At 35.7% G+C, this 11,554-nt stretch overlaps 1 protein-coding gene across 1 annotated transcript in view; it reads right to left on the bottom strand.

The window, feature by feature from the left end:
- Tmtc3 (transmembrane O-mannosyltransferase targeting cadherins 3) overlaps positions 1-11,554 on the bottom strand; it is a 40,182-nt gene that overhangs the window by 5,801 nt on the left and 22,827 nt on the right. The window contains exons 9-13 of the mRNA XM_075954194.1: positions 10,736-10,856; positions 8,199-8,310; positions 3,270-3,373; positions 1,790-1,959; positions 216-442 (exon numbers count right to left, since the gene is read on the bottom strand). Of these exons, the coding sequence (XP_075810309.1) occupies positions 216-442; positions 1,790-1,959; positions 3,270-3,373; positions 8,199-8,310; positions 10,736-10,856 (734 nt within the window). The remainder of the gene's footprint in view (positions 1-215; positions 443-1,789; positions 1,960-3,269; positions 3,374-8,198; positions 8,311-10,735; positions 10,857-11,554) is intronic.

Genomic DNA, 11,554 nt, shown 5'->3' with positions numbered 1-11,554 from the left:
GAAAAGTTTTAACACCCTCTAGAAAAATGAGCAAGAAATACTGTCACATACGCTGTTTGTGTCACTTGGAAGGACTTTATGTCAAGGATTTTAGGTATCACTATAAGTTGTCTGATGTACACAACTTTATTATGATTTGCCTTTCTGAAAATGTTTGTTATGGCTTTTGCTATATTCTAATTGACTAACTATAGACATAGTTTCAGGAAACTTACCCGATTCTTGCATTAAAATAGCAGAATTGAATAATGCTAGTTTATGTTTGGGATTTAGTTCCAAAGCCTGATTAAAGTTCTTCAGAGCTTCATTTGGATCTTTAAGTTCAATATAAACAATTGCCAAGTTGTACCAGAGATCTGCGTTGTTTCTGTCCAGCTCTAGCGCTTTAAGGTATGCCTCTTTTGCTTTGAGAGGTTTATTCATTTTTAAAAGCAGCTCTCCCCTGCGGTAAGTAAACAGATAAGGTTTGCTTACAGTCTTACTAGGCCACTTCATAAATACCACTTTGGACTAGATTTAAGCCTTCCCACACAATGGCTTTATTTTCTTTTACCTTATATTCTTAAAAAGTCTCTGTTAAAAAATCACTCTGTGAAACTAGTGTCAAATCTGAACTCTTATATATTTTAGTACTATATAAAAAAAAGTGCATATCTGACTTTGGATGACAACTGTAGAGAAGTAATCAAGGCAGGGTGACAGAAAATGTGTTCAAAAATGAATCATAGAAGGGAGACAACTAACTGCATAACATAGCAGCTAGCTACAGTGGCAGATTAGTCAATCAGACGATACTGAAACATCTGAAAAAATATGGCAGTTACTGGGAATTTGGGGGTCTTTAAATCTAAGTCTTAGAAATCTCTCTTTGTATATTATATTAACTTAGTCTCCTTTAAAGCACACTTCTAAATGACTATTTAAAAAAAAAAAAGAATTTCTGCAGGTGGATCTCTGTGAGTTTGAGGCCAGCCTGGTCTTCTACAAGGACAGGAACCAAAAGCTATGGAGAAACCCTGTCTCGAAAATCAAAAAAAAAAAAAAAAAAAAAGATTTTTCCAAATGGTTGGTTGGTTTGGAGAGTACTTATGCCACCTGCAGGTCACTTTCAGGAACACACGAGACTTGGCCAGGTTATCTATAGTCTTTCTAGTATGGTTCCATTTTGAGTTAGAGAACTTAAAAAAGTCATTTTGCTTAAAATTTGTGAGGTTATTTTCATTAAGATGAATACAGCAACTTCTGGGCACGAGACCAAGGTGTTATTTTTATGCAGAGATCACTGGGGGTCTTTATGGAATAAACTGAAAGCTGGATATGGCAAAAATAATTCCAGTTTAGTAATTGATTTTAATTTTTTAACCTCAAAAAGTTAAATTCAGAATATATTTTCCTCAGAGAAACAATGATATAAATTAGGATGATCTTCATGGTTAGTATATAAAACAAAGTTTAACACACAGTGTCTCTTAAGTATAAAGGTAATAACATTTATAAGCTAATATACAAAAATATTAACATGATATCAGTTTTTTCCTTTACTGTCAACCAAGAAGTCTGCTCTGTGGTACAGGTGGCAGTGACAGAGACCGATTGAGACTGACTGCTAATGTCTACAAGACACAAACGGACCTAATAAGTAGCTAATTCTACAACTCCTTCAGCTAGTGTAATGATTCCCTCGTCAATTTCAAACTACTTAAGTCTGACTGGTAATTTTGTTGAAACATACATGTAGACAGATATAACTTCAATTTTACAGTGGTGATGCTAAAGTAAACTATGATACCTGCTAATGTAAGCCTGCTTGAAGTCCGGCCTCATGCTTATTGCCTGTCGATAGAGCTGATCTGCCTCCTCCAGGCGGGACTCATTTGCTCGGATGAGGTTGGCCAGATTGATATACACATTTAGGTGATTTGGGGCAATTCTGGCTGCATATTTTTTACCAGGGATAATCTGTTTAAGAGAAAAACATGTTTGTATGTTTGATAGTACAGTTGCAAATAAAATAACAAGTAAGTTCTCCTACTGGCTCCCTTCAAATAACACAGAACCTAAGGTTGGGCTGATATAACAAAACAAACCATAAAAATATAAAAAGCAAGCAGGGCATGGTTGCACATGCCTTTAATCCCATCACTAGAGAGGCAAGTGGATTTCTGGGAGTTAGAGGCCAGCTTATCTACACAGAGAGCCCATCAAAAACAAAACTAAACAAAGCAACAGCATCAACAAAAAAACCCAAAGGGAAGCAAGCACTTAGAAGTACCTAAGAATATAAATACATTTTTTGACACTGAAAGACTTACATTGTTTTCATTTGTGCCAGCTATGGATTTTCCTGGCTTTCTGCTTACACTTCTCTTATATTAAGTCAGATAAAGCAGAGCTTTAACAGGTCAGGGTCTCGTACTCTCCAACACAAGATAGAACCCATTTCCGTCCAGCTCTGTTAGCTCCAGTGCTGTCAAGAAAGTTATTTCTTGACTGCAACAACAGGACGGCTAGCCTTATTTCAGAGTCATGCTAAAACCTCACTTGTTTTGTAAAGTTAAAAGGTAAAATGCTATTTGGGTGTTGAGAAGCATAATTCTATTACATATTGACTTGAGAAAAATAAAAAGATTACATGATGCCAAAAAAAAAGTAAAATGCTCTAACTGAAATTCCAGTATTATACACGATATAAATATGGATCTTTTGTACCATATATCCAATGACCTTACACCCCTACCTGCAACAACTGGTTAGCACAACAAAGCAGCGGAGGCGGGAGTAGCTGCTTTTTTTTTTTGAATTTTTTTATTGATTATGTATACAGTGTTCTGGGCACCAGATCTCATTATAGATGGGTGTGAGCCATCATGTGCTTGCTGGGAATTGAACTCAGGACCTCCGGAACAGCAGTCAGTTCTCTTAACCTCTGAGCGATCTCTCCAGCCCGAGTAGCTGCTGTTTTACCACTTGTTTTAATTTCTCCGACAGGAGCAATCCTGAACTCACTGTTTAGAGCACACAAATACAATTCTCTTCATTTGGTCAACTATGGCAATTTATAATCAGCATCAGATATTTAAGTTCTAAGACTCAGCATTTACATGTGAACTATACAAAGCATTTAAAAAAAATCAATGGAGCAAGAAATTATGACTAGTGAGGAACAGAAGACCGAGAGATATACTATAGTTTAATATCAATGAATTAAGTACTTAAGAATAGGTAATTCTTAGCCCTATGGACATGATGCAGTAAATAAGGTAACTTACTTGAGGCATTAGTGATTTAGCCACCATATAAGATTCTTCTGCTTCTCTAGTTCTGTTTAAATTTTTGTAAGTTCTTCCTACATTCATGTGGGCACCAATATCATCTAAAACAGAACAAGACAAAACAAAGCATTTATTGACAAATATACTAGGCAGTTTTCATTATAGCTGTTGAGAAGGTAGGTCGTCAGCAACAAGTAAGAGCATGGACAAGCAGACTGGCCCTGCTTTTTCTGAAGCTCTGAAACAACCTGTAGAACTCCCAACCAACAGCACTCATGGAACACTGCACAGTGGCTCAGAGCACTGCAAAGACACAAAGCCCAGGAAACTCGGGAAACTTCGACCACATCTTTGAGGGTGAAGGAAGAGAGATAAAGACAAGGAACTTTCCTCACTACATTCTACTACAGCATACCACAAACAACGTTTTTATTTCCTTAATCTCACGATTTTGAGAAAATACAGCTCAAATCTATAAGTGAAAATGATCTTGGTAATTCCTATAATTAGGACATGGGTTTAATTATAATTAACACATGTGCACCATGTTAGAGTTACAGCTAAGAAATGAAAAAACTTGTACTTAAAAGAAAATTTTGTGCATGTGATCAGAGTGGAATATTAGGTTGGTAGGTTGATAAAAGATGTTATGGCTGTTCTTTTTAAAATGATGATACATGAGAATTAAAGAAAATTTATAATGTTATGCTAATACCAGAATGTCAAGAATTTCTATCTCAATTCCTGATATGGAAAATAAAATGAATAGTAAATTTATTTAGAGGGCGTATAAATATGCATCTTCAAGAAAGATGAGGACTAATTAAACAATAGTTTAAGAAAGACATAAGTCTAATAATTATTTCAAAGGTTTTGAATAAAGATGAAGGGAACAGAGACCTTCAATCAAACAGCTTTTACTCAACACCAATATCTAACAGACATGACACGGTTTCAATTATGATTGCTACTTGCCTGCAATACCGATGATTTTGCAATTGTGGAACAGTAGTTTTCTGAGTGCAACTCCCAGGACACATAGGGGCCAAGCATATATACCTTGGGCATTCCCCTAGGAGGAGAGCAACAGTCCTAAGATCTTGCTATGTGATGTTCATTATGTTTCAACTGAGTGTACTCTATAAAAACTGCCAGGAGTAAGTTTTGAGAACTGGATGTTCCTAACAATTTTGCTTCTGTCCTGAAGTGCAAATAATCCAACAATCTGTGAATATATAAATGAATGGACAAAGTCGTAATAGCCACATGAAGAAGTGTTACTCAGCCAAACAAAAATATTTTTTAAAATTTATGAACATTGATGAGTATCAAAATAATTACAGCAAGAAATACTGAAAAAAATAGGTCTATAGAGGATGATTTTGTCCATATACAATTTGAGAAAAAACAAAGAAATATATAACAATTAAAAGCAATTCTGTTTTATTTGTTAGAAAATATTATAAAAGGATAGAAAGATTTGGGAGACTGAAGGATATTTCCATTATCTTGGTGGCAATGGTCTTATGGATACAAATACATAAAAACATGAAAACTTAAATTTCTAAAGAATTGTTTTTTGTTTTTTTTTTTTTTGGCAGCCAGCACTCCTCAAAATTACCTTCAATGATTTATACTTACAAAAAATTTTAATTCCTCAAGAACCATTCTCTAGTTATTAATTCTAATTTCTATGACTTTTATGTTTTCTATTTTAACTATAAATTCTAAGTATTTAAAAACACATGAATACTCACAAATATTTTTGTTGTGTATTTATATGTATTTTTTACATATCTTTTATACCTTACAATAAATATGTATCTTTGGTATATTTTGAGTTGGCTAATCAAAGCAACTGAGGACCCTAAAAATTAAACTCACAGAACCCTGTTCTCCTTTTAGCCTTCCAACCTGGCGTAAACTGGTTCTGGACTGTGAGTCAAAGGTCATGTATACAGGCTTTGTGCTCTTGAGAAGTAGTGGAACATTTAAGAGATAACTAGTCGAAGAAATTAGGTCAGTGCAGGTATGCCATGAAGGGAATATTTAAACTTAGGTCCTTTCCTGTTCTTCTCTTTGCTCTCTGGTTCTCATGAGGTGTGCAGCCTCTTCTGCTGTAAGCTGTCTTATGAGTACCGTCTACCCAAAGGCTCAACGCAATTATCAAGTCACCTAAAAGTTTCTCTGTATTCAAGTATTCAATCCAGCAATGGAAGCAGGAATAGTCACTGTACTCCACACTTGTAAATTATCTTCTCATTTCCTAGTTGCATTGAAAACAATGTATTTGTTTATATAGCTTATATTTACCTACAATATTATCAAGGGCTAGACACTGGCCTAAGGTTTTTAAAATGAGTATTTAACCATATACTATACAAAAAGAGACTTGATTACTTTTCAAAATTTAGTATGTAGAAAATTTGTGATTGAACTCATTTTTATATAAGATCTATTTGTTATCAGGTTCTAAGCATTTTTTTTAAAGCGTAGCTCAGCCTATCAGCATTTGTAAATATATATATTTCACAAGTGCCTTAATCGGCTGAGGCCTCTCCTGGCCTATTAGTCTTCAAAGCCTCAAGTTATTGATCTTTCTGTTGCCCAGTCTCCTAAGTGCTGACATTGTAGGCCCATGGTACCATAACTTGTTTCAGAGTCTAAGCATTTAACCACCAAACAATTGCCTCTTTTAGCTGGCCTTGGTCATTCTGTTACTTTCGGTAGTATCTAGTAATGTCATAAAATAACACTATTCTACCTGCCAAGTGACTATGACTATAGTCACATAGGAAGAAGACAAAAAACACATTATAAATGTTGTTTGTATTCAGTGTTTTCAAGTCTATGTGCTTATCCAAAAGAAACTATAAAATGATGTTGATCATCTATCATCCTAGCCAATGGCTTATTAAACCTACTTTAGAACATGTTGATGGTGAAGACAAATTTGAGCTATATATATAGGATGTAAGCTTACAATACAAATAGTGAAAAGTGAAGGGAGAGTTACTTAAGACTGAGTGCTTACCCCTGAAACATCTGTGATACAGTACACCAGTCACATAAGAAAACTCACCACTCAAAAAATCTCACACACGCACTTGATTTAGTGGTTACAAAAATAATGAAACAGAAATCACTACTCCAACCCAGAAGTGAGAAAGACAAAAGTGAGGAGGCTTCAACCTTACGTGTTTGTTAAAGAAGTGATAACTTGAGCTGGCAAGATGGCTCATTTGTAAAGGCACCCAGCAGGCCTGGCACCCTGAATTCTTTCCCTTGCACAAGGCTGAAGGAGAGAACTGACTATCCTGGTTGTTGTGTGACTGCCACAGCTCGTGTGCACAAACATGCAATGCAGCAAAGACGTGTTTAAGAAGATAAAAATTCTGGAATAAAAATCTAAGACTTCAAAAAGAATTGAATTAGATTTACTACATTTAATGGATTTTGCTTGTGTACAGGACAATAAAATGATCCCAGTGTAAAACATGAATTAGATGCTTATGTTGCTACAAGGAAGCTCCCTATCTTCAATAAACCAGTATTTCAAACATACTAAGAACGAAATTAGTAAATATAAGACAAGAAATAAGTGTGTGTATGTATCTTGCAGGAAATATACGAAAGAAAATTAAGGGGTCTACAATTAAGTGCTTTTGCTTAGCTAGAAGGGAAGATGTTTGGAAAAGAGGCCATAGGAAACAGGTTATAAAAGACAAGTAGTGTACATAACAGAATGACATTATGGTAGAAGACAGAAGGGAAAAGAAAGGGAATACATTCTGTGTTCAAAGCACACAATTTTACAAAACATGGAAAAATGAGGCAGTGCCAACCACTGACCCATTCATGGTTAGTATGTGAGGATCATTCTGTGTATCTTTGAATGGGATGGAATGATGCTATCTGGTGGTATTGGTAGTTGGACATAACATATGGTAAAACAATTCTGCATACTTGAAATGTCAGTAGCACTCTTCTGAAAATTACTGCGGATCCAGATATATGCTATTCAGATACCAACATTTCTTCAGATATATTTGATCTTGTCACTTTCCTCCCATCCCTTTAGAATCAATTTAGATTATAAACATCAATCCCTTAGCCTTTGTTCCTTAATAAAGCACATTGAAAAGAATTCTAAGCCTTAGTAACTGGGTAATTCATGCCTACAAGATAGATCATCACCTTAGCTGGAAAGAGGAGAAAACCATTTAACTACATCAACAGATTTAATTTTCAGTTATTACTAATCTCAAGCAGGGTGCTAATGCTGTCTGGCAACTAATGTTTTTCTAACTGCGTAGCTCTGCTTCATGTGGATAAATTATGAGAGTACAAAACTGTACAATTTTATAAAATGTACAATTTCAGGATATATATATATATAAATCTGCACCAGAATATCACTAGAACAAGGTCTCTAGATTTAAATGCGCACTGTAGTGTGTGAAGCACCATCTACATGACCAGTTTGCATTCTCTCCTTTCATGCATCTCAGACAGTCCTTTCCTTCCCTGCCTAGTGGTGATTTTACTTTTTCACTGTGGAAACAGAAGCACACAGAAGGCGATTTCAGGCTATCCCCCACTCTTTACTCAGCTGCATCAGTTCTTTTCTCAACTGCCCTGAATACACTGGACATCTGCCTGCCTTGTCTGTCATCCCAGGAAATGAAGCTGTCGTTCTGTCACCTTCTTTTTGCCTAGCACCACAGCTTTTAATTTGCAACACCCTTTAATTTTCTCTTCCTATGCTGTCTTCATAATTCTTCTTCTACTCCCTTGAACTCAGCTTAATCAATTGCACGTCTCCCGCTGCATGTAATGTATACCTTAGTGCCATCTAACAACTACAATTTTAATACAGCCTTAGAAAATAAGCTACTCTGCAATTTATTAGCGAATACTGTTTACCTGGCTGAACATGGGTAGCTTGCAAGAAGTATTTCAAGGCTCTCTCAAAGTTTTTCTCATTTTCCAGAGCATGGCCCACATTATTCCATAATTTGGCGTTGTTTTTATTCACCTTAAACACAAGTGAAACAGAATGAGTTATAATCAGAAAAATAACACCACCACCCAAAATCCAAAACACTCCAGTTCATAGACATTTGTTCAGGTAACTATTGAGAAAGGGATGCTTTATGGAAATACTCCTAGAAATGAGACAAAAAACTATACGATCTCCTTGTCCTCTAACATATTATAAAACCACAGCAGCTTGACTTCATTTATGTATTAGAAATGTTCCCCAACTTTTATTTGAATAGAGCATAATCCTGTTTGAAAAAAACACTGCAGTAGTATTTCTATTTTATTTAGGAGAGAAGGTACTAGAATGTAAGGATATACTTTAGAATGGACAGTTTTTAGACTGGACATATTTAAAACTATTTAATAGTTTACTATGGAAACAGAAATGCTGAGATGAAACTTGTGAGATCCATGTGTGTGCTTAGAGTTCACATGGGTAGAGCATGATACATGGCCAAAGGAATAGTGCAGTGGCTGCAATGTAGGCTTTATTCAATGTTCTGAGAGTAAAGGCAAGCAAAATTCATAGTAATTATGGATACCATTAATATACAAAATTTGTGGACTAATAGTATGGTAATGATGCTTCAATTACCTACACAGCTAGGAGGAAAGTAAAACTGCATGGTACAAGAAGAATCATCCAATCTTAGGTAGATGTTATATAAAGATATCTCATAGGCTACTTATATGTTATTTGTGTTTTAATAAACAAAGCTTGCCTGAAGATCACGGGGCAAAGCAGCCACACTAGTCAGACAGTCAGCCATACAGGCCAGGGAGTGGTGGCGCACACCTTTAATCCCAACAGTCACACTAGTTAGCCATCGAGGCCGGGCGCTGGTGGTGCATGCCTTTAATCACTAGAGAGGAATATAATATGGGAAGAGACACGACTCAGGCTCAGTCTCATTCTGAGGATTAGTGGAGGCAGAATCAACCATTTTGGTCTGAGGTAGATGTAAGAGCCAGTGGCTGGTCATTTTGCTTTTCTGATCTTTAGCTTGAACCCCAATTCCTGTCTCCGGGTTTTTATGATCTGTGCAACAGCTACTAGAATTAAGCAGATAATTCAATAAAGCTAAGTAAGGGAAACTAAAGAAGATGTCAAAAGGAGGAGTTGTTGGAGTGGCTGAGCAATTTAAAGCATGGGTTGCACTCACAGGACTTCAGTTTGGTACCTACCACTCACATCAGGCTGTTAACTGCCTGAGACTCCAGCTTCGGGAAAACCCAACCCCTCTAGCCTTAGTGAGCATCTGAACTTACATGTCCACACCCATACACAAACATCTGCACATATATATACAATTAACAAAAAAACAAAGAGTCAAGATTTGGAAAGGATAAAAGACGAGCTTGGAGGGGAGGGTTTTATTTTTAAATAAAATTCTGTCTACCAGCTCCGTTCCCAATAGTGCTGAGCCTTCATACAGTAGGCTGGCACTTTTGTTATGTATTTCATCTCACTGGATTAATAATCCATTGATTATAGAACTCATTATTTTACATGCCATTAGCAACAAAGTCACTAATTAACTCTGAGACGTCATATGCTATGTGACAATGGTCTGGTACCCTGTTAAGATTTGTCACTTGTATTGTTTTAATAAAACGTTGATAGGTCAGTAGCCAGGCAGGAAGTACAGGCAGGGCAACAGGAACAGGAGAATTCTGGAAAGAGGAGAGGCTCAGTCTGTAGTTATCACCCAGAACAAGAAGAAGCAAGACGAGAGTGCCTCACTGATAAAGATACCAAGCCATGTGGCTAACACAGACAAGAATTATAAGTTACTGTAAGATATAAGAGTTAATAAGAAAGCCTGAGCTGCTAGGCCAACAAGTTTATAATTAATGTAGGCCTCTGTGTGTTTCTTTGGGACTGAACGGCTGTGTGACTGGGCCGGAGAGAAACCACAGTCAACTGTCATATCCTATACTATTTTGCTATTAAGATATTAAACAGTAAAACTGTGCACCCATGAACTAAGATAATATAATTTTATATTTTAATTTTGTTTTGTTTTTAATTTTTGAGATTTTTGAGGGTTTCTCTGTAGCTTTGGAGCCTGTCCTAAAACTCGCTCTGTAGACCAGGTTGGCCTCAAACTCACAAAGATCCACCTGCCTCTGCCTCCTGAGTGCTGGAATGAAAGGCATGCACAAACCCCACCTGGCTCTATTTTTAAAAATTTTATCATGTGACCTTCACGTGAATTTTGTATACCATTCCTAGAACTACTTATATATTCTTTAGATATATAATTAAATAGCACCTAGGGAGTTGGTTATGGTATGTACTATGTAAGAACAATTTATTGCTTCTTGGCTAAAGTGGAATTAATTGCCTAAAAATATAGTAAAAAATCGGTTTCACAAAAACATATGTTCCTGTCATCTGAATAATAATACTTCACCTTTAATGCTGACATAAACAATGTATATTCAGACTCCCAGTCCCAATTCCTATGGAGTGTTTTCAAGGCATGGGTTAATATCACCATAGACAAACAAATCCAAGAAAGCTTTTTCAATACACTGTTCAAAAGATATAAGAAGAAAAAATACTGTCAATCATCACCGAAGGCATTTTACATCTTAGAAGAGGCAACAAACATGTTAGATATTTCCAAATTATCATTTTTAATTCATTCTAATGACTTCAACAGTTAGAGAGCACAACACTCCCAAACTAAATGTTATGAATATGGGCTTCCAATTGAGTCTTCACTAGATTTTATTCATTCTTTGGGTCTTGAAAATCTATTACAAAATTCCCACATGACAGCAAAGTCCGAGGCAAATATTTGTATAGAACCTACACAGCTTTTCATATATTATAAACAATATTTAATGACTATGCAAGAGTTTAAAGTCTACACACATGTGGAACAAATGCAAATTTTTACTAATATATTGCTTTCTATTCTCTGAATATTTTTATTTAGACTTTTAGGTCAGAGCTGTCTATTAAAAAACAGAGGAAAACCTATAAAACAGACACAGATCCCCAAACTCTTGGCTGTTAACGTCTAATAATTCACTTACAACAGGATGATTACTTCAATCTCTATTATCTTAGTTAATATTCTGAGTGTTTGTCTTTGGATCTCTAATATGGTTCAATATCTTGCATTTTGACAGATTCACTCATGCAGAACAAGATAATATGGATCAGATACTATCACTGGAAGAATTACAATGTAAATTATAATAAACACTGCTGTTTACAAGCT

Source organism: Microtus pennsylvanicus, chromosome 20 (genome assembly GCF_037038515.1).
Source record: "Microtus pennsylvanicus isolate mMicPen1 chromosome 20, mMicPen1.hap1, whole genome shotgun sequence".
NCBI lineage: Eukaryota > Metazoa > Chordata > Mammalia > Rodentia > Cricetidae > Microtus > Microtus pennsylvanicus.
Note: the sequence above shows the minus strand (reverse complement) of the source record. Positions and strands in the feature narration are given on the sequence as shown.